The following is a 27,233-nucleotide window of genomic DNA, read 5'->3' as shown; positions in this document are numbered from 1 at the left end:
GCAGCAGGAGTTAAATGCTCTGCTAGCACAACATGAGGATGTTTTTAAAGGCGAGCTGGGCACTTTAGTAGGGGCTACAGCCAAGATATATGTGGACCCAGAAGCCAAGCCACGGTATTTTAAAGCCAGGCCATTACCCTATGCTCTCAAGGAGAAAGTGGAGACAGAGTTGGTCAGATTGGAGAGGGCAGGCATAATTGAGCCTGTGGATTTTTCAGAGTGGGCAGCTCCCATAGTGCCCATACTAAAACCAGACAAGACAACCCGAATATGTGGGGACTATAAAGTGACAGTGAATCCAGTGTCCAAGTTGGACAACTACCCTATTCCCAAAACAGAGGACTTGCTGGCGGTATTAGGGGGGGGGACAGAAATTCACAAAATTGGACATGTCACAGGCCTATCAACAGCTCCCACTGAATGAAGAATCTAAGAAATTCACAACAATAAACACCCACGGGGTCTGTATCAGTACACCAGGCTACCCTATGGGGTGTCATCAGCACCAGGCATATTCCAGCGCACCATGGATAACCTACTACAAGGCCTTCCCCAGGTGGTGGTGAGAATAGATGATATTCTGGTGACCGGTGATGACGATGCTAGCCATCTACACAACTTAGAGGTAGTGCTGAAGAGACTCTCAGCTGCAGGACTGCGTCTGAGGAGAGACAAATGTGTGTTCATGGTACCAGAGGTGGTTTACCTGGGTTATCGAATTAACCACAAAGGGATTCAACCTGTGGCTGACAAGTTAAAGTCTTTTCTGGGCATGCTAAACTATTATCACAAGTTCCTGCCAAATGTGTCGACCATATTGGAGCCACTACACAAGCTTTTGAGAAAAGAGATCCCATGGAGATGGGGAAAATGTCAGACCCAGGCATTTGAGGAGGCAAAAAAGTCCCTCCAGTCTGAAACATTATTAGTGCACTTTGATGAGACAAAGCCGCTCTACTTGGCTTGTGATGCATCACCTTATGGCGTCGGAGCAGTATTATCACACCGGTTTCCAGATGGCTCCGACAGGCCAATCGGATACATGTCACGGTCACTGTCATCAGCAGAACGGGGATATTCACAGCTAGAGAAAGAGGCGCTGTCTATCATTTTTGGTCTAAAGAAATTCCACCAGTATCTGTTTGGAAAACACTGCACTATTGCGACGGATCACAAACCACTACTAGGCCTTTTGGGAGAGAGTAAGGGCATCCCACAGCTCGCGGCAGCCAGAATGCAAAGATGGGCATTAATTTTAGCCGCCTATGAGTACACCTTGGAGTATAAGGAGGGCTCAAAAAACGGGAATGCAGACGCACTGAGCAGACTCCCACTGCCCATAAAGCCCGGAAATGTACCACAGGAGGAAGAGGTGGTGCTGCTTATGGAGCATATGAATGGTACACCACTGCAGGTAAAAAACATCCGAGACTGGACTCGTCGGGACCCTATCCTGTCCAGAGTCCACCAGTGGCTGCTGCAGGGCTCCTGGCCCTCACAGAGCACAGACCCAGAAATACAGCCTTACACGAGACGACAATATGAACTGAGTGTGGAGGACGGGTGCATCCTGTGGGGAAGTAGAGTGATAATACCACCACAAGGAAGACAGACTATGATCAAGGAGCTTCATGAGGCTCATCCAGGGGTCTCAAGAATGAAAACATTGGCCCGCAGTTATGTGTGGTGGCCAAACATGGATGCAGATTTAGAGTCAGCAGTGCGCAGCTGTCATTCATGTCAGTTGAACCAAGCCGCCCCAGCAGCAGCACCTTTACACCCGTGGGAGTGGCCAGACCAACCTTGGATGAGGCTGCATGTGGATTTTTGTGGGCCAGTATATGGAAAGATGTTTCTAATAGTCATTGACGCCTATTCAAAGTGGATTGAGGCTCACCCAATGCAGTCTATTACTTCATCCATGACAGTGGAGAAATTGAGGAGCATTTTTGCCACCCATGGAATCCCAGCAGTCCTGGTTAGTGATAATGGACCAAGTCTGGTTAGTGCAGAGTTCAAACACTTCCTAAGAAAAAACGGCATAAAGCATGTGACAACAGCACCATACCATCCATCTTCGAATGGCTGTGCTGAGCGTGCAGTGCGGGTGTTCAAAGAGGGCATCAAGAAGATGGGGGAGGGTAGTGTGGAGACAAAGCTATCCAGGTTCTTGTTTAAGTACCGATCAACTCCTCAGACCACAACCGGAGCTACGCCAGCTGAGCTACTCATGAACCGGAGAATCAGAACTCAGTTGGATCTAGTGCGTCCTTCACTAGCGAATAGAGTTGGACTAACAAAAAGAGCAGCATGACAAGCATGTCAGGGACAGGATGTTCACAGAGTCTGACTCCGTCTATGTGAGAGGGTACTCAGGCCAGAAGTGGATTCCCGCAACACTCACAGAGAGGACCGGTCCAGTGTCTTGGAGGGTGACACAAAAGGACGGCAAGTTGGTGAGACGTCATCAGGATCAGATGCGTCCATGTTATGATCAAAACACCACGCCAGCACGTCTACCGGAGGAGAGCTTTTCACCACAAGAAGCAGTCCATCCAGGGTCAGAGACTCCTGCACCCGAGGCAGTCGTGCTGAGGCCTCCGGAACCTCCTGCACCCGAGGCAGTCGTGCTGAGGCCTCCGGAACCTCCTGCACCCGAGGCAGTCGTGCTGAGGCCTCCGGAACCTCCTGCACCGAGGCAGTCGTGCTGAGGCCTCCAGAACCTCCTGCACCCGAGGCAGTCGCGTTGAGGCCTCCGGAACCTCCTGCACCGAGGCAGTCGTGCTGAGGCCTCCAGAACCTCCTGCACCGAGGCAGTCGTGCTGAGGCCTCTGGAACCTCCTGCACCGAGGCAGTCGTGCTGAGGCCTCCAGAACCTCCTGCACCCGAGGCAGTCGTGCTGAGGCCTCCAGAACCTCCTGCACCGAGGCAGTCGTGTTGAGGCCTCCGGAACCTCCTGCACCCGAGGCAGTCGTGTTGAGGCCTCCGGAACCTCCTGCACCCGAGGCAGTCGTGCTGAGGCCTCCAGAACCTCCTGCACCGAGGCAGTCGTGCTGAGGCCTCCGGAACCTCCTGCACCGAGGCAGTCGTGCTGAGGCCTCCGGAACCTCCTGCACCGAGGCAGTCGTGTTGAGGCCTCCGGAACCTCCTGCACCGAGGCAGTCGTGCTGAGGCCTCCGGAACCTCCTGCACCGAGGCAGTCGTGCTGAGGCCTCCGGAACCTCCTGCACCGAGGCAGTCGTGTTGAGGCCTCCGGAACCTCCTGCACCGAGGCAGTCGTGCTGAGGCCTCCGGAACCTCCTGCACCCGAGGCAGTCGTGTTGAGGCCTCCGGAACCTCCTGCACCCGAGGCAGTCGTGTTGAGGCCTCCTGAACCTCCTGCACCCGAGGCAGTCGTGTTGAGGCCTCCGGAACCTCCTGCACCCGAGGCAGTCGTGTTGAGGCCTCCGGAACCTCCTGCACCCGAGGCAGTCGTGTTGAGGCCTCCGGAACCTCCTGCACCCGAGGCAGTCGTGTTGAGGCCTCCGGAACCGGGTCCAGAAATAGGACGTCGTTATCCAGGTAGAGTTAGGCAGGCACCCACTTATTTTAATGCAGGGGCAGAATAATCCCCTTGGGTGTCTGGAGGAGGGGCAGTCTACCCCCTACCTTGTAGCTGAGATTAAGCTTAAAAAAAGTATACCAATGATATTTCAAGACTATGGGGGAAGGGATTGTTATAATGTGGGTTCACCGGGTTACGTCAGTGAGACCTTCACCTGCAGTGTCCTATGAGACACACCTACTTAGGTAGTATAATGAGTAACAGCTGTGTGTTGCACTGGACCTGTATTGCTTTTGACAGCGTGAAATAAACATCACAAAAGAACATTTGGACTGGACCTTTACATTATTACAATATGAATAAAATCCTCTCCCAACCCCATCCTTCTAAGAACTGCCCACAAGTAAGACCACTCCAATCTGTCAAACGCCTTCATTGTGTCCAAGGACATGACCGCTCTAGGGACTGCCACATCCTTGCTGGCATCAATCACATGCAGTAACCGTCTGATGTTATCAGTAACCAGGCGGCCTCTTATGAAGCCGGTCTGATCAGGATGAACTAGGGATGTCATATGCTTTTGAAGTCGGGTGGCTAGAACCTTGGCATATAGCTTAAGATCGGCTCCGAGGAGACTTAGGGGCCTGTAGCTGCCCCACTCGGTGGGGTCCTTATCTTTCTTGAGTAAAACCGATAAAAGTGCCATATTGACATCTCTGGAAAAATTGCCCTCTTTGATTGAATGTAAAATCATTGAGAGTAATAAGGGACCGCGTACATCCCAGAATGCGAGATAGAGTTCCGGTGGGATGCCATCCCATCCGGGAGCCTTGCCCCGTTGCATATCCGCAATCGCCTATCTAAGTTCAGCTAAGTTCAGGACTACCTTAATTTGAAGCTCCAGTCGACTAGAGTAGTTGTGCTGCAATGCAGAGATCAACGTGGCATGAAGCTTTTCCAGTTCCGCCAGCTTGGAGAGACATCCCTTGCGGAGATTAGATGCAAAGAGAGTAGTGTTATTTCTGATAAAAACCTATAGGGGACTTTTTTTTCCTTTATCATAAATCGATCAATAGAGACCGTATTAGATCCCCAATTATCATATCATGGGGTATCATTGGAAAGCCACACTCATTGGCTACAACCCTGTGCAATGATTTTCGAGATCGCCAAATGATTGACAGAGCTAGAGCCCCGGGAGTCTGGGGTGGTAATGTGTACTTTTGCGTACTTTGGGGCACGCCTCACATATCGGCATGTAACTCGAGAACCGCTGAACGGATTTTGTCACCTGAAAGGGCAATCGACAGGCAACAAATAGGGCTTTAATGCTACCTATATATTGTCGGCAAAGAATCGTCCACATGTGGGCCCTTGGATGTTAAGAGGTTAATGTTTAAAAAAAATTAAAAAAATTGTAGCCAAGAGTAAATACCATAACCCTATCAAAAACAGTAGTCAAAGTCTATATTTTCATTTTTACCGATGTTTTATACGATTTATCGGAAATACGAATTTATCCGAAAATGCTAATTATCGTAGAAAACGCAAGGAAATGACTAAATCCAGATTCAACCCTGCCATTGGAAAGAGGAGCATTTTCCCTATCCATAGATGTATGATTTGGCCATAATAAGGTCAAGGTCAAGGTCAAATATGAATTTATAAAAAAAAAATCGATTATCATTAATTACTGTATCTACAAATCCTTCTGTTTAATCATCTTCCCTTTATTCATTTGCTTATATTTTTTGTACACATGATCTCAATAAGGTGGTGAATGAGCTCAGTGAGCATTTTCTCCTACCTGTATCAATTTTTGATCAAAGATGCAAAAATCATAAATCATAATTTATATTCTCCTTTTCTTCATTACAATTTACTCAGCCTAGTAACAGACATAATATCTCTGACACTGGAAATACATACCCCCAGGTCCCTAGATGTTCCTAGATACCAAGAACATGCAAATTGACCTTGCAGAAGTGGAGCAATCTTCCATTTACTTAGGCATGTACCTTTAGGCAAAAACAGTCTTTTCTGGGATCCTGTACCGAGCCCGTATTAAACTGCAGGAATTCAGTGAGCTTTTCTTTAAATTGCAAGTTAAAATTCCCATTTTTCAGCAGTGTAGAGTTAAAGCGCCACCTAGGGGCACGGGATGTTATTTTACTGAGTGAAACCTTAAGGAGGATACCTTTGTGGTCTGAAAGTGCTATGGGTAATAACTTAGTCAACATCAAAACTATCAAAGAGCCGTGGTGAAGAAAAAACAGAATCAATCCTGGAAAAAGTCTTATGTCTCGATGAGAAGAAGGAATAATCTCTCGCGGATGGGTTGAGCCATCGCCACATATCGATTACTCCCATGTCCTTAGACCAGGCTCGTATGGACGTGGTAGCTTGCTTCTGATCAGGGGATTCAGCGTGACTGGACCTATCAATCAATGGATCCCAAACTGCATTAAAATCAGCTCCTAATGAGTAATCAGGTAGTTTCAGCATCGCTGCAGTGAGAACAGCATAAAAGTTAGCGTCATACACATTAGGAGCGTAGGTATGATAGCATTGAATAGCATTAACGCTAGCTGGCTGGCTACAACAAATTATCACAAGCTGGCATCGTAAAATATCAACACCAGCCATGGGAACACTGTTTACTAAATTGTGGAGGCTTTTAATCATCAAGGTAAGATGATTTGAAGGCGTATGCTATGGAAGTCCCCTGCGGCTCCATTTTGTTGAAATGTACAACCACCGGTTAATTCGCGATTTTTTAGCAGAAGCATAAAGTCTGCAACACTGTTGCAGTTTCTGTTGCTCCATCGGTAACAACGGACAGTTGATCAAACCCCCCATATTGCTGCACGGCACTTTCAACAGCATTGAATATGTCCACACTAGGGCTGACCCCTATTAGTCGAATAGTCGACTAATCGATCGAAAGGAGCCGTAGTCGACTGCCAACCTCTTAAGCCTAGGGCCGCATGGAGCGTCGGTGAGGGCCGCATGCGGCCCGCGCGCCGCCAGTTGCCCCTCCCTGGTCTATCTGTATGTCATATATGTTATGATGAATTGAAAATGGGGGACCCTGATGTAAACAAGACGAAAGTCTTTCTCTGGTCTGCATTCTCTTAACAATTGTGTGTATTGAGCTGTACTGTATGCGTGTATGCTTTCCGCAACGCAGTTCTGTTTCCGGTGTATTGTAGCCATTCTGCAATCTGTTAATAAAATGTTCAATCAATCAATCAAACCAGCTAAAAATTTGACAATCGTGTCATATCGCTTATTGGTGAGGTGCTGTAACGTTGACTAATACTGCACCTGACACAAACACAAATTTCACTTAGGTATATAGGTCATCAAAATGTATGAAATTAATTTATAAATGAAATATTTTTTTAAGAAAATAAAAAGTTTAAGGAACACTATTGCGTTTACGTCAGTTGATTATTTAGCTGCTTTAAGAATATTAAGGTTCTTAAGCCTCCTGTCGTGTTCGGGTCAAATCTGACCGATTTACAACTTTCATCAATCATACATAATTGTGTTTTACATTTGATTGCCTCAAGGCCTCAAGGATATCCTCCACACTGGACATTTGAACACATAGCATTGCTGATCACTACATTGATTCCGGTCAAAAATGACTGCTATAGGAAATGAATGGGTAACATTAGTAACATATGAGAATATTTGGAAGTGAACATTCTAATAATGATGTCACAATGGTTATTGCATTGCTAGGGAATACCTTGGACTGCAATAGATAGTTGATAGATTTCCTGTTGCAGTGTTTGCTAATATCAGCAAACATGGTCCATTTAGAATGTTCATGTCTATAGACTGGGTGAATTCTAAGATATAATTCTGAGAAAACTTTCCAAAAACCTCATGTTCTTAAGCACCCCCACAGCCCAAATGGAATGATGAAAACATAAAAAAAAATATTATTTTTTTTCAAAGTCGACTAATAGTCGACTATCGGCTCATTTCGGCCAATCAAAGTCGACTATCCAAATCCTTAGTCGGGGACAGCCCTATTATATACAGATCATTAGTGACAACCAGATCATAGTATACAGAACATTAGTGACAACCAGATCATAGTATACAGAACATTAGTGACAACCAGACTATACAGAACATTAGTGACAACCAGATCATAGTATACAGAACATTAGTGACAACCAGAGTAGACTATAGTGTATAGAATGAGAACATTAGTGACAACCAGACTATAGTATAGAGAACATTAGTGACAACTGACAACCAGATCATAGTATAGAGAACATTAGTGATAACCAGACTATAGTCTAGTCTGTGTATAAAATGATTCAAGTCCGTATATAAAATGATGAAGTCTGTATATACATTGTATATTGCTGTTGCACTTTACTGCAACATTTGGATGGCAAACTTTTCGTTGTACTGTACTTGTGCTGTATGACAATAAATCTGAATCCAATATAAAATTATTCAATAGTCCGTATATAAAATGATGTAATAGGCTGTATATAAAACGAAGTCTATATAAATAAATTATGCAATAGTCTGTATATTTACAATTGTCATTTAGCTGACACTTTTATCCAAAGCGACTTACAAGTTCTGTACAACAGGTCAGCAGGAAGGGTACAACTCTTTCAGCCGAGTAACAATGTTCATCAAAGTGTTGAAACTGGAGTGCTGCAGTGCTGAGTGCATAGTAGTAGAGACATATTAGTATATTAGGAAGAGTGCATGATATTTGTATTTTTTTCAATTTGAATATTGGTTGAAGAAGTGTGTCTTTAGTCAACGGCTGTACGTGGGCGTCAGTCAGGCCTCCCTCTCTCGTTTGCAGTTGGTGCAAAACGCTGCTGCCCGTCTGCTGACGGGAACGCGAAAGAGGGAGCACATTTCCCCTGTGCTGGCTGCCCTCCACTGGCTTCCTGTGCGTTTTAGGATTGATTTTAAGGTTTTACTGTTTGTTTTTAAATGTTTGAACGGCTTGGCACCGGGTTACCTCTCAGACCTGCTGGAACCCTATGTTCCTCTAAGGTCCCTCAGGTCCTCTGACCAGCTCCTCTTGGCCGTTTCAAACTCCAGGCTGAAGCTTAGGGGGGACCGTGCTTTTGCAGTGGCAGCCCCCAAAGCTCTGGAATGAGCTGCCACTGCATGTTAGGCAGGCCCCCACTCTGCAGGTGTTCAAATCACGCCTCAAAACACACTTATTTGCTCTGGCTTTTGTTTTTTAAACCGTTTTTGAGAGATTTGCCTTTTTATGCGACACATTGTACTGTTTTATTATGTGTTTTTATTACATTTTTATGTTTTATCCTATGTTTGTGGACTTGTCTTTGGTCAACTTTGTTGTTTTAAATGTGCTATATAAATAAAGTGGATTGGATTGGATTGGAACGGCGAAAGATTGGTCGGGTTTCGGCTGTCCTAACTGGTGGTTCCACCATTGTGGAGCAAGGACCGAGAATAGGCAGCTTCTCTTTGATGACCCTCCTGGAGCTCGGATAGGAGTGAGTCTGAGGCGGCCAGTATATAAAATCATCAAATAGTCTGTATATAAAATCATCAAATAGTCTGTATATAAAATGACCAGACAGAAACTTGTTTCCCACCATTTATTATAAAAAGAAATGAAAAAAAAAGAAAATGATAATAAAAGAACGTACCACAATTCTTCTTAAGTATACATCATTATAAAACCATCTTACACAATAAAGTCAAAGCCCAAATACACAGTAGAATTCTTGCATATTACATTATTATTATTATATATTTTTTTTATAGATCAACAAGATGACAGGTGTGCGACATGGACCAGAGCCAATTCTCTTTTATTCAAAGCACTGGCTGGAGGAATATCATGTGGTCAAGGGTTCAAATCCTGCAGTTATGGAGGTGGACACAAACACAGTATAGAGTATTGGCTACCCCTGAGACGTCAGCAACATCCCACCTCCACCTAACACCAACCGATTTGATTGGTCCTTCAGCTCTTTGTCCCAAGTCAATCTCCTGGTCCTACGTGAAAAGCAAACCTTCTCTCCCCCAAACCCAACAGTTTGTTTGTAGACTCGAGCACCCTTTGGAAAGAAAAACAGCTTGATCGTCTGAACAAGGCACCACTCTATAAATACATTTTCTATACATCTACCTGTATGTATTTTTTTAATTTATTTATATAGGATACATGAGGAAAAGCGAGGAGGAGAGAGAGGAGGAGGAGGAGGGGGGTAGGTGACTGTGGTAGTTGTGCGCACGGTGCTGTTGGTCGATGACTGGAGGTATTATTGTAACCTGGTGTTGACAGGATTTCACCTGCTGATGATCACTGCAGTTTACTGGGGAAAGAGCCTGTTGCCGGGCAGGGTGACGACCGTACAGGACCATGTGGCCCTCTCGCCCTTTCAACACAGTAGAAAAACCACATTTGCATAATTGAAGTCTAGACAAAATCCATGCTCAGACAGGTTACAGCCAGGGATGGTTCTCTCACTCTCTCACTCCCAGTATTGGCAAATGCATAGTACATAATTACTTACACTTCTTTGAGGAACCCTTTTAAGCAAATCAAGATACAGTAAAATTGTGCGGTAAGAAAAGGTGATCAGAGTAGAATAGTGAGGTGTTACAAGGTTACTTCGCACACGTCTGCATACAATTAGGGGGGGGGGGGGGGGGACTTGGTTATATTGGTTGTTCACCCACTTCAACAATTTTCTCGACCTGATAACATTTATATACAACTTCTGAGAGGAAGACGGGATGAAGGGAAAGGTGGGAAGAGTGAGTGATTGAGACAATGTGGAGGAAGGATGAGGGCAACAAGGCGGTGACATTCAAACACAGCTCATTTATCAACCTCTCTGCCACTCCAAGCAACTTATCAAGTGGCACGATTTGCACAGGTCTATGCAGAGGTTTTTGTAGGATCAAAGGGAGGGGGGTGGGGGGGGTGGCTGTTGCTATGGCAACGATGATGATGAGAATGCATAATTAGAAAGTGATCATGATTACTGGTATTACAGTACTGGAGAGAGTTGCCACTGCTGCACCCCCTGCCCTCCAAATCCTCCCAAAACAACTGTCCCTGCTAATCCACAGTGTGTCACTGAAGGTCACCACCATGCAGGCAGCAGCAGCAGGCCCTGGTCAGTACAGTACAGCTCGCTGCAGTCACACTGGCTTGGTCCTAAGTCGGCCATAAGGGTACAGATGACATTATTGATCTAATCCTATCAGTAAGTCATTACACAATATCTTATTCTCACTCTTTTTTGTTGTTGTTTCATTTTACATTCACCCCCCCCCCCCCCCCCCCCCCCACCTCCAATGTACAGCCCCACCCCACCTACCCAACCTCCTCCAATGCACAGTTTCTATGTCAAATGTATATACACTCTTTTTCTGGATTTTTTTTTAGTATCACAAACAGTACTGTATTTGAAAATCTGGTATGTCATAAATGTATAGATGTAGCAGTACTGTCTATCTGTATGTCATGTGTGTCATATGATGAATTGAAAATGGGGGACCCTGATGGAAACAAGACGAAAGTCTTTCTCTGGTCTGCATCCTCTTAACAATTGTATGTAACTGTACTGTACCCATTCTGCAATCTGTTAATACACTTTTCAATCAATTCAATCAATCAATCAATCCCTTGGCACAGTGTTCAAAACGGTTTCTTCCAGCAGAAATCACTTCTGCCCGTGTGCAATTTACTCAACAAAAGTTGGCACATAATATTGGAATTTGGAGAGAGGACGAGCAGACCGTCAAGGCTACTAGGCTGAAGGCACTCTCAAATCAGCAGAACGTGACACGCTAATAATATATAAACACAATAAAACAGCTAGTGTGAGAGTCTTAACACCACTCGGCTGTGTGTCTTTGGTCCTGTGTGCATGTCCACAGTTCAATGTCACCACTGAGAAATCATATACAAAAATTATTAAAATAAAAAATATAATTAGAATTACAATCAAACTCCTGAAGAAAAAGAAAAAAATGATTCCAATTTGGATACAAATATTGCTACCGCTGAGGGATATAATCTTTGTCTAATAATGTATCTAACAGCATTATAATACAAATTGGACCACATCTTAACTGTGCATGTCGTCTTGGGGAGCTAAGCTGACATCACAGTCAAACACGTCGACAGTGACCCCCCCCCCCCCCTCCTTTGTGAACACTGCTGCAGCACTGCCCCCCCCCCCCCCCCCCCCCCCCCCCCCCCCACTGAGTGTGTGCATATATATATGTGTGTATTTATGTGTGTGTGACTATGTGTGTGTGTATATATATACTTATATATGTGTGTATATGTATATTTATGTGTGTGTATTCATGTGTGCGTGTGACTATGTGTGTGTGTGGTGCTTGTGATTTGGGTGACTGAGCTCACTGCTCTGACTCCTGCATGTGTCCTCAGTACATTGATGGTGAATCCCACTCACTCTCCAAGTCCTTCTGTGCTAGTCTAGTTCAGACTAGAGTCTAGTTCAACACAAGCTGACTTCAAACAAACCAAAGCAATAATAGCCGCCACACTCCTCTCTCACTCTGCTTTTATCTCTATTCTACATTCTACTCCCTCCCTTGTTCTCCAGTCTCTCCCTCTCCCTCTCTCTCTCTCCCTCTCTCTCTCTCTCCCTCTCCCTCTCTCTCCCTCTCTCTCTCCCTCTCCCTCTCCCTCTCCCTCTCCCTCCCTCTCCATCCCTCCAGCCCAGTGCAGCGACAGCATCAGTCCAGAGAGGCAGCTCAGTGACCCAAGAAGGAATAAATAAAAAGCAGTAAACACAAACAAGTCTCTAGCTCTAACAACATGAACAGCGCTATAGTGCCATTATATAAATATATATATATACTGTATATATATATATAAATATATACTGTATATATATACGTTTCTAATTCAATCTAATTACAGTAACATAACTCCAAAAACAGCCATTTCCAACTTTGTAACTCTTTGTAACACACATACGCACACACAGATGTGTGCACACACATACAAGCACATGTGCACACACTCACACACACACACACACACACACACACAATGATCGGGGTTTGCTATATTACACAAAAACAACTCATTGTTCAATAACAAAAAAAGAGATGCTTAATAGGTAATGAAAGTAATAAATATTTGCTAAATCAATGTCGGGAATCAGTGTGTGTCGTCCAATTTGATTAGAATAAGAAAAAGTGCATTTCTGCTGTCCTTGACGTGGAATAGAAATAATACTATATAGATCAGCAGTAGCTTTTCAATATTATCTTCTAAAACTCTACACTGCCCTCTAAAGGGCAAAACTGGTATAACTTACATGGCATGCATACATAGGATTTGTTCTCTTTATCATAGATCTCTTGGCAATTCATGTGTATAGGCTTTCTGACATGTGCGTCCCTGGTGTGTGTGTGTGTGTTACAGCAGATCACAAGCGATACACTTTATTAGGCAGCGTCGTCTCGTCTCGCACAGCAAAATATTGCTCCATTCTTTGGCACCTGTTTGCAGCACTTACTTCCCCCATGAAAGTAGTCCCTCTCTCGCACGCACGCACACACACGCGCACACTCCTCCCATCTTCCATCACTGCAAGACTGCACTTTGCACACAGCCCTCCCCTACACCTGGTAGAGACTTCTTCTTGGTTGGCTACGACTGGCTGTCTATCACATCCGTGGAGGGCTCCGGTGTGGCGTATATAGAGTTAACGGGGAGTTTCCAGGCGGTATGAGTCAGTCCTCCAGCACCTACAGTGATCTGAACAGGACAGAGGACAAAGGAAAAATGTAGGATATTATTTACCATCGCTATCTCTTTAGCTAGCGTACTTACGTGTGAAAGCATACTTTCACAGGCCGGCATGCGATTGGATCAAAAGTGAGCCGCAGCGGCTGATCTGCCAGCTGTTCCACACGAGACTGTACAAAAAGGTATCAAAGATACTGGAATATTTGCTGTCGATGATTTAAAAGAAAACAGCAACATTTTGCTAAATTAACTCACCGTCTTCTCCAGAGAGAGAGACAAGAAGATGGATACCAGTTTCCTCTCGGTGCGTTCATTAGAAAGCTATCTGGCTGCACGTTAGCCTAGCTTAGCACAATGAATAGAAGCGGACATGACCGGTTAGCCTTTGGGGGAAGATGCGTTAGTTGGACAATGCCTAGGCTAACCGGTCATTGTGCTAAGCTAAGGCTAACGTGCAGCCAGATAAGCTTTCTACTGAACGCACAGAGAGAAAACTGGTATCCATCTTCTTGTCTCTCTCTGGAGAAGACGCTAAGCTAATTTCCCCAAAATGTTGGCGTGTTCCTTTAACACTTTGAGTGCCACTCACGAGATTTCTCTGTTTTTTTTATAGGTGGTTGCGTGCCACTCACGAGATTTCTCGGATTTTTATTTTAATTTTTTTTAGCGATCTGAAAAATTATTGCATCACCCGAGCCTACCCGAGTATAGCCGAGCGGCGCCGGCGATCACTGTGGAAAAAAGCGCCCCCCTGTCGTCTCCCAGATGACATAAGTGATTTTGGAATGGACTCAATGAAAATGAATGGGGAAAAAAATCCGGTACTCCACATTTTCCAGTTCACTGATCCAGCCGGGGTTACCACAGTTCATTCTGGAACCTCAGATCCCCGCTGATCATGGAGATCTACAGTATCGCGTTGGATCCATACACGTATCGATTTTTTCGAATGGTGATCAGGAATTGGAATATACCAGTTGGATACCATCTGATGTCAGGTAAGGACTCTGTGTTATCAGTGGTAGGATAATCAGAGTAAGTTTGATGAAGATATAGGCTGTTTTGTGAAATGTCTTCTTTCGGTTTCACTGTAAAAGTCTGTGAGGAAATCAACGGAGCGATTATCCGTGCGCGGCCGTAATGTGCTTGCGTGCACGTATAATATTGATCATCTAGCGTTTATTTGAAAACGATTCATAAAAAGGCCGACGAATATCAACGTTGTGGAATATTCCACTAAAAGACGATTTTCATAGAATGCTCCAAAATGGGCTGTTTTTTATATCGAAACGGGGGCTTTTCTAACTGCTCTGAAATGGAAACGACGCGATAAAAAAACAATCTGCCTTGACAGCACTGACTGGAAAATAGTCTTTGATAATGCGATGGGCAGATTAGACACATAGCCATAATTTAAAACATAGATTAGGCGATATTAACGTTAACATTGGCGCCGATGGTGGCATTCAGCCGGTAAAACGTAAAACCAGGCGTGGCGCTCAAAGTGTTAAAAAGCGCAAATAAAAACGGGTGGAATTGTTTTACCTGGTGGCCAGCAGGTGGCGTCTCACTGGAAGTTGCCCCCCTCCAGGGAGAACTTGGACAGAGCCTCCTGTAGCCGATGGTGTTCCTCCTCAACAGTCTGCAAAACAGATCAATACCACCTCAGCACGCTAGAATACCCACAAACACCCACACACTACTACTACACACACAAACACCCACACACACTACTACTACTACACACACACACACACACTACTACTCTCATCATCATCTCTCCGCGCTCCTCTGACATGTCCCAGTGCAAGTGCTGCACATAATGGCCGTCGTCAAAGAAGTCCAATTTCACGAGGCAATTTTCAGCCGAGCGAGTAACAGTAGCGGTTAAGTGGTTTTTCTGTTCTCTACCTTCTGCCTCGGTGCCACGCTGGGCCCCCCCCCCCGTCTGTCCAAAGTAGAGCTCAATTCTGACTTATATCATCCCTTTTCTTGAAGCTCTCGATGCCAACCTCCGCTTCTCATCCCTTCTTACTTCGTACTTCTTACCATTACTATGTATATAATCTTTATACATTTCTTTTGTCATCTCTCACCTGTTCCCTCCCCATCCCTCCTCCTCTCGTTCTCTCACCTGTTCCCTCCCCATCCCTCCTCCTCTCATCTCTCACCTGTTCCCTCCTCCTCCTCTTCCTCCTCTCGTTCTCTCACCTGTTCCCTCCTCCTCCTCCTCCTCCTCCTCCTCCTCCTCTGGTTCTCTCACCTGTTCCCTCCTCCTCCTCCTCTCGTTCTCTCACCTGTTCCCTCCTCCCCCCCCTCCTCCTCCTCCTCTTGTTCTCTCACCTGTTCCCTCCTCCTCCTCTCGTTCTCTCACCTGTTCCCTCCTCCTCCTCCTCTCGTTCTCTCACCTGTTCCCTCCTCCTCCTCATCCTCTGGTTCTCTCACCTGTTCCCTCCTCCCCTCACCTGTTCCCTCCTCCTCCTCTGGTTCTCTCACCTGTTCCCTCCTCCTCCTCTCACCTGTAGTCTCTTCAGATGCTCCTCCAGACTGTGGAGTCTCCTGCGCACCTCCTCCATCCTCTCCTGGGACAGCACCAGGGGAGCGCTGATCCCTCCCTCCTCCTCTCCCTTCACCCCTCCTTCTCCGCCTCCTCCTCCTCCTCCTCCTCCTCCATCCGACCCGCCTTCATTGTCCTCCTCCTCTCCTTCAGCTCTGTCTGTGCTCTGGCTTTCTTCTGAGGATGAAAAACACAAAGGTCCATCTCTGTAGGGATCCTTTACATAATGTTGTCAGACGCAGGTTTAAAAAAATACCATAATTATCCTTTAACTCAATGGACACCAAAGGGGGGCCGTTTACCTTCTGGTTGGAACGCCATCGCTGAAATATTATAGCTATGGATCTAATAAACACGTTGATTGTCAGTGAGTTTCTTCCAGTCAACATGCAAAAAACAGATAATTCTTTCATACATACATTTCCGTTTTATACCGTGGTGAATATGAGTATAGTTCCAGAGCGATTGTGTCTAATCTCAAGAAACTCAAGCAAACCGCGCTTCAATGCATTTCCTTAGAAATCGTGCCATTTGTGGCTTGATTTATGAATCGTTCTGAAAATAACGCTAGATTATCGGTATTATATGTGTCATCATGTATTATATGTGTCCTCATGTATTATATGTGTCCTCGTGCACGAACAGAAGCGGGGGCTGAAAAGACACTTCTCCGTGCCTTGGTCGCAGCCAACCGCACACCGCACACACACACACACACACACATGCGTGATCGTTACGAAAAAAACATCGGATTAACCCAAGATTGGTAACATAGAGTCCTTACCTCACATCAGATGTACTGCAAAAAGATTAATCCAATTCCTGATCACCATTCCAAATATTGATCACGTTTATTGATCCAACGTTATATGTCCAAAATGCATAATCCACGCTGCTCCCAGTCTCCCCAGTCCATGTGTTATAACGATACTGCATGCCCGATAAGGAAAACCTGGACCGGACTTCTTAGATGAGCGTACAGCCAGTGTTAATTTTGGCAGCTATTTTCATTTTAGTTTTAGTCTTAGTCATGTGTCAAGTGCTCCTTTTTCGTTTTCATCATATTTAGTCATCTTCATTTATTTTTCGTTTAGTCAGTTTTAGTCAACTAAATGTCTGAGCATTTTAGTCTTAGTCAGTTTGTCTAAATTTTGTCTTTTTCGTTTTAGTCTAGATTTAGTCTACGAAAACGGATGCCATTTTTGTCTATTTTTAGTTAATGTACTAAAAAAATATATTATATTATATAAATTATAAAACTTTTTTTTCTTTTCTTTTTTACAGCTACTGTTTTATATATACTGTTTTTTAGTAATAACTAGAAAGTAATGGTATTTATTCAACAACAGGTGATTGTATAGATTAGTATTAGTATCATTAAATGACAACTATGCTCAACTTGTATGCTTCACCCACGGAAAGGTTGTTGGCACATTGGTTCCACACGGACATATGTTGTTGCACTGGCTTCCAGAAGGCTCCGTTTAGGTTGGCTAGTAGCAGAGGCTCTGTTGTGATTTTTAATGCACAATAAATATTCAACATTCTCTTTTGAGACTCCGCCTCAGACTCAGGTCGATCAGTTAGCCACATTAGCGTGAGCTAGGTTAGCCACTAGTTAACGCGAGCTAGATGGAAATACAAACAATGTAACGTTACTGGAGAAAAAGTGATTTACCTTGGAATACTCCTTTGCCAACTTGCTGTACTTTGCTTGCAGGTCTGCAGCTGGATTATGAATAGTCCCAACTTTAGCCAAGGTAACGTTAAGCTAAAACTAGCTTTTCAAATAGCTCTTCAGCTAATGCTAATAACAGAGCTCCCCGTCACACTGCTCTACTTGGGACGATGGCATTAAGAAAAGTTATAATTATTTTGTCTCGTCTTGTTTTAGTCAACAATATCAACATACATGAAGAAAAATTTCGTCCTGGTTTTTGTAAATTACATTTTTGTGTCCTCAGTTGTGGTCAACGATATTTAATAAACTATTTAGTCTCGTTAGCGTCACATGGTCTTCAATAACGTGACGTCACGTCTCGTTGTCGTCATGAAAAAAACCTTCGTTGACGAACATCTTTCGTCATCATTTTAGTTGACAAAATTAACACAAATTACAGCCCAAAGGGGAGGGATTCCAATGATGTGCAATACCGGCCGGAAGGCGTTAGGCGGCGGTATTGGCCTTTTGCAAGCTCAGACCCATTCCCAATGATAACATCAGGCTGGATGGATGAAAAATGAATGGATATAGTGAATAAAATAAATAACGATTAAAACCCGACTTTTCTCGCGATTGGCGCTCAACGCATGGCAAGTTAACCCGACTTTTCTCGTGAATGGCGCTGAATGAGTTAAGTCTGATGAACTAGTAAGGTGATGAAACATGAATATCACAATATGAACTCATTCTACGCCAGCCACGAGAAAAGTCGGGTTAAGGGGAGACCACCCACCTACAATACCATTTTCCTGATTTTGGGGCAATTTTGAGATTTTTGTATAATGTTGCCCCTTTACATGTCTTCTTTCAAACTAGTGACAAGAACACGTCAAAAAAACACATTTCGTTTCTTATTTTGCTTCATTTTGTATGATTGCATCTATAAATGTGCATATATTGAATGGGGAAGTGCCTCATTTGCATATATAAACATACAATTCAGAAAACTTGCAATATTTTTTATGTACATAACAAACTGGGAAAGTTTCATAGTGATATCTATTCAAATATTTTTTTTGCCTATTAGGGGGTACAAAATGAGATTTTCTGAGTTTGTATTACACATAAAACAAAAAATCTCAATTTCTCTAGTACCTCCACACACCAAACTGGCCACGTTTCCTCCTATACATATACCACAACTTTCTGTTAGAGGATTTTTTGATATATCACTCATCCACATTTTTTGAACATTTTATACAAAAAATGTATGCGAAAAATAGATTTTCTTATGACTAGGGGGTCATAAAAGGTCATAAATCCCTGTTCGGGTGGCATATCAACAAATCCTCTAACAAAAAGTTAGTTTTTTAATGTAGTAACATGAAAAACCATGAGAAAATATCTATATATAATAAATTTTTTCAAAATATTGTTCGGGGTAACATGCTAAAAGGGGCCATTTTGAATAGACCACGCCCCTTTTTGGGTAATAAAATTATGCAACCAAACCTTTTTTATAATTATTTTTTCTTTTTTGGACTATTCTAAACAATTAAGATGTTTGCAAATGATTTCATCCTTTATTATTATTTTTCCCTATCTAGGGGGGTGGTCTCCCCTTAACTCGCCAACCGTTCAGCGCCAATCACTAGAAAACTATTAGCTATATCCATTCATTTTCATCCATCCAGCCTGATGTTATCCTTTGCAACGATGGTATGGAACAGTAACCCCGCCCGCCCGTTCATGTGTAACGCTCTGTAACGTGGGACGGACCTCCACAAGCAGTATTTGGAATGGCGATCAGATAATTGGATTATTTCTTTTGCATTACATCAGAGACAAGGTAAGAACACTATATATAAAACCTTGCGTTGGTCTGATATGTCTTTCTACCGCGATCGACGCTGTCTCTGTGTGTGTGTGTGTGTGTGTGTGTGTGTGCCGTTGGGTGGGAGGAGGTGGCGGGGGAGCCCCGCGGTCCAGGGCTCTTTTCATTCTTGCATGAGGAAGGATAATAATGATGATCTAGCGTTGATTTCAGGAAGATTCGATAATCAGGCGAAAAATGACAACGTGTTTAGTGTATTCCACTAAAGGGCTATTATCGCGTCTTTCCCTGGAATTACTCAGAAGCACCCAAACTACCGGTATATTCATATTCAAAACGGTATAAAACGGAAATGTACAGATGAAAAAACAATCTGTTTCGTGGATGTTGACTGGAAGCAACTCACTGACAACCGACGGGTGTATTAGACCCATAGATATAATATAAGATATATTTTAAGCACTCGCAAGTGAACAAAGCGCCCCATTGACTTACAGCTCTGGCATAATAGCGCCCTCTAATGCATTAAGCGATGGCGCAGAATGAGTTAAGGACCTTTCCCACAATATTGATATATATATATTAAGGCTGTCAAAGTTAACATGGTATTAACGCCCGATTCTATTAACGGCACTATTTTTTTTAACTCGCGATTAACTTTTTAGGGGGGGGGGAATACTTTTTTTTTTTTTTTTTTATTTTACTAGACTTCACTCAGGTGTATTATTGATGCTCTCATTGATACTATGTTTGTTTCTGACTCAACGTGTGTGTGTGTGTGTGCGTGTGTGTGAGAGAGAGAGGGGGGTGAGAGAGATGAGGAAGGAGCAAGAGAGAAAGAGAGCTGGGAGAGAGTGTGTGTGTGTGTGTGTGTGTGTGTGTGTGTGTGTGTGTGTGTGTGTGTGTGTGTGTGTGTGTGTGTGTGTGTGTGTGTGAGATATAGAGAGAGGGGGGTGTGAGAGAGATGAGGAAGGGGCAAGAGAGAAAGAGAGCTGGGAGAGTGTGTGTGTGTGAGGGAGAGAGGGGGGTGTGTGATTAATCAGCCCTTGTGTGGGTGAATGTAACAAGTTCCTAAAGTTTTATTCCCCCTATTATTTCATGCACACTTTATTCATTGTTTTAAATTATTATTTTCTTTTAAGTTATTTTGTGCATCACTCTGTTTTGAATTTGATGCAAATTTGCAATGCATGAGGGTCATCCTTTTGTGTTAAATGGCTGCATAAAGCAAGCATTTGTTGACTCTCATGTTGATAAGAGTATTAAAACTTGGAACTTGAAAAAGATCCATTTAAGGTAGATAAAAAAAAGAAGAAAAAATTCGATTAATTTGCGATTAATCGCAAGTTAACAATGGACAATCATGCGATTAATCAGATTACATATTTTAATCGATTGACAGCACTAATATATATATATATATATTATTTGATATACATCATGATATCTGCTTAACACTTTGATTGCCTAAGGCTAAATTCATGATATACCATAGGTTGCCAGCTCTATTTGTCTATGGATAAGTACCCCTTCTTTGCAGGGCTATAACTTTTTAAATTCTATTGCTAAATTGCCATTATTATGGCCCATTCAAAGTCCTATATGTATTGTTCATTGTGTAGCAACGTTAAACTTTTTCATTCACATATTCATAGTAAAGTATGGTCCGTTGGACGATCAGCGTGGTGTAGACCGTTTTCGATTATGGGATGTTTATCCTGAAGAACCATTTCCAGGTTGTATACTACTATATACGTCCAAATAACGTTGTTTATTGAGTTAGGGCGAGCGATTGATCATCCAGTGTGTTGAGATGGAGTCCGGCTACCGATCGCGAGTGCCCGGAGCACATAGGATGAGCACTTCCTGTTTGGCGAGCCCCTCCCTCTTGGCCGATCGGCCACCAGATGGCGCTCTCGAACCGTTAAACAGTTGATGGGAGCTCACCAGTACATCTCAGGGCTCCGGAAAGAAAATATGATTTCGATCACATATTTTTGAAATATTGATATCAAAGACGAGTTACGGCGTCTTCGGCAACTTGAGCATGGCGGGGAAGGACGCCTAAAAACGTCTTCCGGCAGCCAAAGTGTTAAGTTGGATAATCACAAGAATAATTTAATTGATTGTCATCATATTTGACCACATGGTAATGGGAAGTGTGATAGTGTAATTTACAATATAAAAACATTCCATGAAAAGATAACAATAATAAGACAATAAAATGCTCAGCTAGTAGCTGCAGGTCAATGGCAGATACTTTTGACAGCATGGTCTCTGACCAATCAAATTACCTGTTGATTGACAGCCAGCTGTCGTGTCTTGGTCTGGCCTCTCTAAGCCCTCCCCTCCATTCTCCTCATCTGGCTGTGAGTCCTCTGATAGGCTGATGCTGCCGACCAATAGCCTTTTTAGCGACATGACTATAGAAAGAAACAGGATCACATTTAGTGGCTTTATTATAATAATAATACTACTACAAAGAAGAAGAAGAAGAAGAATACAAAGAAGAAGAAGACCAGATCAACAGTAAAAAGAAAGAATTGTTGACGTATCATTCACCTTCATCTAGTGCACTACTGGACACCTTCTCCTGATCATTGTTGGTGTGACCAATCAGGTCGAAGCCTTTGTCCGACAGGTAATCAATCAGTGAATGACGAGGGTCTCCAGACTTGTCATTGGTCAGGCTGTCCTTATCTTGATCTAAAATGTAAAAAAAGAAGAAAAAAAAAATATATATATATATATATATATATATATATATATATATAAAAATAAATAAATATATACTTTATAATATTTACTTTATAATCAGGGGGTTCAGTTGATACAAGGACACAGCGTCATAGATGTGAAGCATTCTCACATACATTGAACTGGTTGTCCAAATAAATGCCATGCCTGTGAGCTGCCACTAGGGGGCAAAGTAGCTAACCCTGAGTGAGTGAGTGAGTGAGTGAGTGAGTGAGTGAGTGAGTGAGTGAGTGAGTGAGTGAGTGAGTGAGTGAGTGAGTGAGTGAGTGAGTGAGTGGGTGAGTGAGTGAACTCATCTATGAGGTGACGCTTACCACTGCTGTTTTTCAAGCCTCCATTCTCTGTGGGACTCAGAGGGGCATGCAGCCTGAGAGGGAGAAGAAGAGGACGCTCGTTACATACAGCTAATGATGAGTTCTGCTCTCCAAACACACACAACAACGACTGCCACTAAGTAAGACACACACTTACACAGAGGGACTATTTGGGGCTCCTACACTCCCTGGAGGTAACGTTAACTTCGGAGTCCCACTTTGTTTCAGATCTTCCACCGCTGTCTTTATTACATCTGTCCACCTACACACGCACACACGCACACACACACACACACACACACACACACACACACACACACACACACACACACACAGCCGGATATACATAGACACACACATTTCAGTACAAAAGCATCTTACAGAAACACAACACGACCCAAAGCAATGTGTTCTTCCAGACTCACATCTTCTGCTCCGCGACGGACTGGGCCACCAGCTCGTAGATCTGAGCCCCGCTGTCCCAGGTGAAGATCACATAGAAGGCCTTCCGGTCTGCCAGGGACACAGAGGATGAGGATGGATGAGGAGGAAGGAGGAGAGGCATGGGAGAAAAGTGTAAATGGTGTCGGTCACTCGTGCCAACATTGGTGTGCGTCGGTGTGTGTATCAGGGGTCGCGCTAGGCCGCTAATTGCCAGTTTTGACAGTTATTTTATGGTCAAGACCGGAAAATGTAATTCCCTCCGGACATTCGGGCCGGTAAAAAAGCAAAAAGAAATTCCGCAATATAGCCTATAACTTTTATTGATTATTCTAGTCTGAAAGGCGTTTTATTTTTTTAAAACGACCGGATTTTCTCCGACGTAACATCTCTCGCCCTTCTCTCTCGCCTGTGCCTCTTCCACAGGTGACTCGCGCCAAGTCTCCTCTGCATGAATCACCGCGACAAGCTGGCAAACTGTTATGGGTTAGGTTTGTCCCGGTGCTGTTGCCATACTCACCTCCAGTTGGCACGTTGCAATTGCGCACCTGCGGTTGTTATGATTTGACTACCGATGAAGTAAAGTCACGTCACTAAGTACCCTCTGTGTTGGATTAATTTCTTATCGTTATATCGCCCGATTAACCAGTTAAGGATATAAGAAATTGAGGACGAGGACGACAGCTCCAACGAGGCAATGAAGCCTTCAAAACTGCTTCTGCACGTCGAGACCGAGCACCCTGGATTAAAGTTTTTTTTGAAAAAGAAAGAAACCTGAGCAAAGGACGGGACCATCATGGGACCGTCTCGTTGCAGAGAAACAAGCCCAGGGCTCCCATCGATTCTGCGTTATGGGGAGTTGTATATTTCATTTAACTATAATAAGTTTAATTCCATATAAATCAATAGTTTATTACGGAGCTGCCACACCTTGAAGGCCGGTCCGTGAAAATAATGCCAAAATTAAACCGGTCTGTGGCGCAAAAAAGGTTGGGGACCCCAATCCACCCGCTTGTGCGAGGCGAAGCTGTAGGCTAATAGGCCCATTTAATTTGTATATTATTCCCTTATTTTCAAATATTTTCAGTCCAAAATATAATACTATGCTGTAACATATGTTGTTATTGTTAGGCTACATCATTAACACTTTCACTGCCCAAGCTTAATTCCTTTTTACCTCCTTGAATGCCCAGCACCACTTCAATGTTAACGCTAATATCGCCTAATCTATGTTTTAAATTATGTGTCTAATCTGCCCCTGTCGCTTATCAAAGACTCATTTTCCAGTCAACATTGTCGCAGCAGATTGTTTTTTTATCGCTTCATTTCCATTTTCTAGCATTTTGAAAAGCACTAGTTTTCATGGAAAAATGAAGACATTCCATGATAATCGCCCTTTACTGGAATACTCTAGAACGTTGTCATTCCTCTGCCCATTCACGAATCATTTTCAAATAAACGCTAGATCATCGATAGTACATGTGTACGCACGCACGCTCTGGCCGCAAGCTGAAAATCGATTCTCCTATTTACTGACCGATCGCACAGTCAAACAGCGATATCACATAATCATATAAAAGCTTATATATCCGTGAAAACGGATCTGATTATCCTTAGACTGGTAACATAGATTCCTTACCTGAGATCAGATGGTATCCAAATGGATTATTCCAATTCCTGATCGCCATTCGAAAAAATCAATCCTTTTATTGATTCACCCTGTAATGTATACTGTAAAAACACATAATCCCTGCTGCTCTGAGGCTCACTAGTGGAGCTGATCGACCCCGGCTGCGTGAGTGAGAAGTAAAATGTGGAGTCAGGGATTTTTTTTCTCATTCATTGAGTTCAATCCAAAAGGGTGAATTACCATCCGGGAGACGATCAGGCATGCGTTCTTCATGGGACGGGGTTGCACTCTGTGCAACCCCAGATAAGTACTCGCTATTTGCATATCAATAGCGCCGGTCGTCAGGTGTGTTAAATACGTTCTCAGATACATTCACACCTAACTTGTTGTGAAGACATGTGTTACATTCCATTCGTAGAGGCAATTAGGCACTGTCTTTAGGCGGCGGTTACACCTTTAGTTTCATTTTCGTTTCATTGTCAGATGAGTTTCACCGCAACGTGGCAGCCTTGAGTCACACTTTCGTTTTTGTCACCTGGGCACAGTGATGTAGTACACTGCCAAAGCAGTAGGTGGCAGTAGGTGGCGAACATGAAGGCAATTTCAACCAATCAGAACTTGAATGTGCCAATACACTTCCTGGAAGTTCCTGCAAAGAAATATCAACAAGGTGGGCGCCTATGGGCGCCACCATCTTGCCTATTTACCCAATGCAGCAATTATTTTTCAGCAAAGCCTAATAAAAGTGCAATAAACAAAACGGATACATTCACTGTGTGTTCTGCCTGTCATTTGTTGATGAAACAAAACTAACATCAACACAAGTGCCCACCAAGAGCGGATAGTTTAGTCTAAAAAATTATCGGTAGCTACATTGTTAGCTGCATGCTAATGTCAATGGAGTATGCCATTATAACAGTATAGCATTGTGGCTAGAAGCTAACGTTAGCTCACGCTAGTTAGCCAGCACCAAACTGATGATATCGGGAGCTATCAGTAGTTAGATAACATTAGAGACAACGCTGTGTGTATTAAACAAAGGTGAATAGATGACTGGGCCATTTTGTTTAATGCTTGTTAAGTTGAAAAAGGAGCTCTGAGCTAACAGGGTCTGATAGCTAATGTTAGCCAGCTGCTCATGCAATCGATAATGCTAGCAGAATGAATGGATGTAAACTTTATTTAACATATTGCATAATGGGTACAATACAATACGGCTCAATACAAACAATTGTTAAGGGAATGCAGACTGTTGTAGCTTGGACTGGGGTCCTTATAACAATAACTTGACAACACATGGTAGCTGCAGCTATTTGGGACTAGCTGGGAGCTCTGTCCCAAACACACACACACCCACACACACAAACTCTGTTGTCACCGATGGGCACGCGATGGTATCTACTGCGCATGGGCGTTTTCGCAACAACGGCTCCGTGCAGACTACACGGCTGTTGTCGGCGAGTTTTTTGGTGCTGCTCCAAAACGCAAACACAATTTAGCGTTTCAGCTAGGGCCACAACGTATCCACCAAAAAACGCCAAAAAACGCATTTCTGTGTAAAAGGGACATGAAACGTATTCAAAAAAGTATAAAAACTAGCACAAAAACACTGTGTGTAACATGCCCCTTAGTCTGTGCTCAAGCGAGGGGACATTAAATGCGCATTCGCGGGAGCGCGCGTGCACGTGGTGCGTGCAAGCCCAGATGATTTCAATAACGCACCACTGGAGACGATAGGGGGCGCTTTTTCACATCTGGAGTGGCTGAGTGGCTGAATTTCCAACGGTAGACTCGGTTGATGAAATATGATTTCAGATCGCTAATAAAAAAAAGAGAGAAAATACGAGAATTCTTGTGAGTGGGCATTCAACCCGCGGGGGTAAACCCGAGAAAACTCGGGTTGGGCAATCAAAGTGTTAACACATTGGGCGCCGGGCATTGTGCCCATCATTATACCCAGTCTGCCAGCGCTGTAAGCCCTTCTTTGCAGGGCTATAACTTTTTAAATATTATAGCTATATCTGCATTACTATGGCCCATTCAACATCGATTATCTATCGTTCCGGATGTGGGAACGTTATATTTTTTCATTCATACATTTTTGTGTTAATACCGTCTAGAATATAACTATGTTTTTAAGCTTTTCTGCTGTAATTCCAAAAACGCTAGTTATAGGCCCTGACGCATATGATAGATTATCGATTGGCGTTTCTTTCCTATACACGCTATATTAAAAAATTCAAATGTATATGATTGGTATACATTATGCTTCATCATGAGTGAAGGAAAGGGGGGGGGGGGGGTCATTTATAATTCCTTGATCGTCAGTAACGGCTTTATTTAGTATGGGTTGATATATTTATCAGACTGATTGCAAACAAAGAAATGGACAATCGGGCTGAACATAACGTTAGTGTCCTCTTACCGTTCGCCGATGAGACTGGAGGAGAAAGATCCCAATTATTTTACGTCGATCTCCTAGATCCATTTCCGGTTTGTATGGCGCAATAAACGCCGAAATCATATCAATTATTGCGTTTCGAAAGCGATCCAAATGCACTCGAGTGTTTGTCTGGACCCACGTAACAAGATATTACTGCCGGAGGAATTTCCCTCGATGCACCGATCGCCACTTCCGGTTTAGCGTGAGTATAACTCGCCCGACCATCCACCAGGCGGCGGTATTGAGGCGTTGCAATCTCAGACAGGGTGCCG

The 27,233-nt window shown here is 43.6% G+C and overlaps 1 protein-coding gene across 1 annotated transcript in view; it reads right to left on the bottom strand.

The window, feature by feature from the left end:
* Window positions 1-14,889: 14,889 nt before the first annotated feature.
* Window positions 14,890-27,233, bottom strand: part of arhgef1 (Rho guanine nucleotide exchange factor (GEF) 1) — a gene marked incomplete at its 3' end in the record, with an annotated part of 90,238 nt that continues 77,894 nt past the window's right edge. Inside the window, exons 24-30 of the mRNA XM_084308290.1 lie at window positions 22,873-22,960; window positions 22,605-22,709; window positions 22,448-22,500; window positions 21,939-22,082; window positions 21,671-21,799; window positions 15,842-16,056; window positions 14,890-14,964 (exon numbers count right to left, since the gene is read on the bottom strand). Of these exons, the coding sequence (XP_084164416.1) occupies window positions 14,890-14,964; window positions 15,842-16,056; window positions 21,671-21,799; window positions 21,939-22,082; window positions 22,448-22,500; window positions 22,605-22,709; window positions 22,873-22,960 (809 nt within the window). The remainder of the gene's footprint in view (window positions 14,965-15,841; window positions 16,057-21,670; window positions 21,800-21,938; window positions 22,083-22,447; window positions 22,501-22,604; window positions 22,710-22,872; window positions 22,961-27,233) is intronic.

Source organism: Notolepis coatsorum (assembly GCF_963971535.1).
Source record: "Notolepis coatsorum genome assembly, chromosome: 2".
Lineage (NCBI taxonomy): Eukaryota > Metazoa > Chordata > Actinopteri > Aulopiformes > Paralepididae > Notolepis > Notolepis coatsorum.
This window is presented reverse-complemented; position numbering and strand designations above follow the sequence as displayed.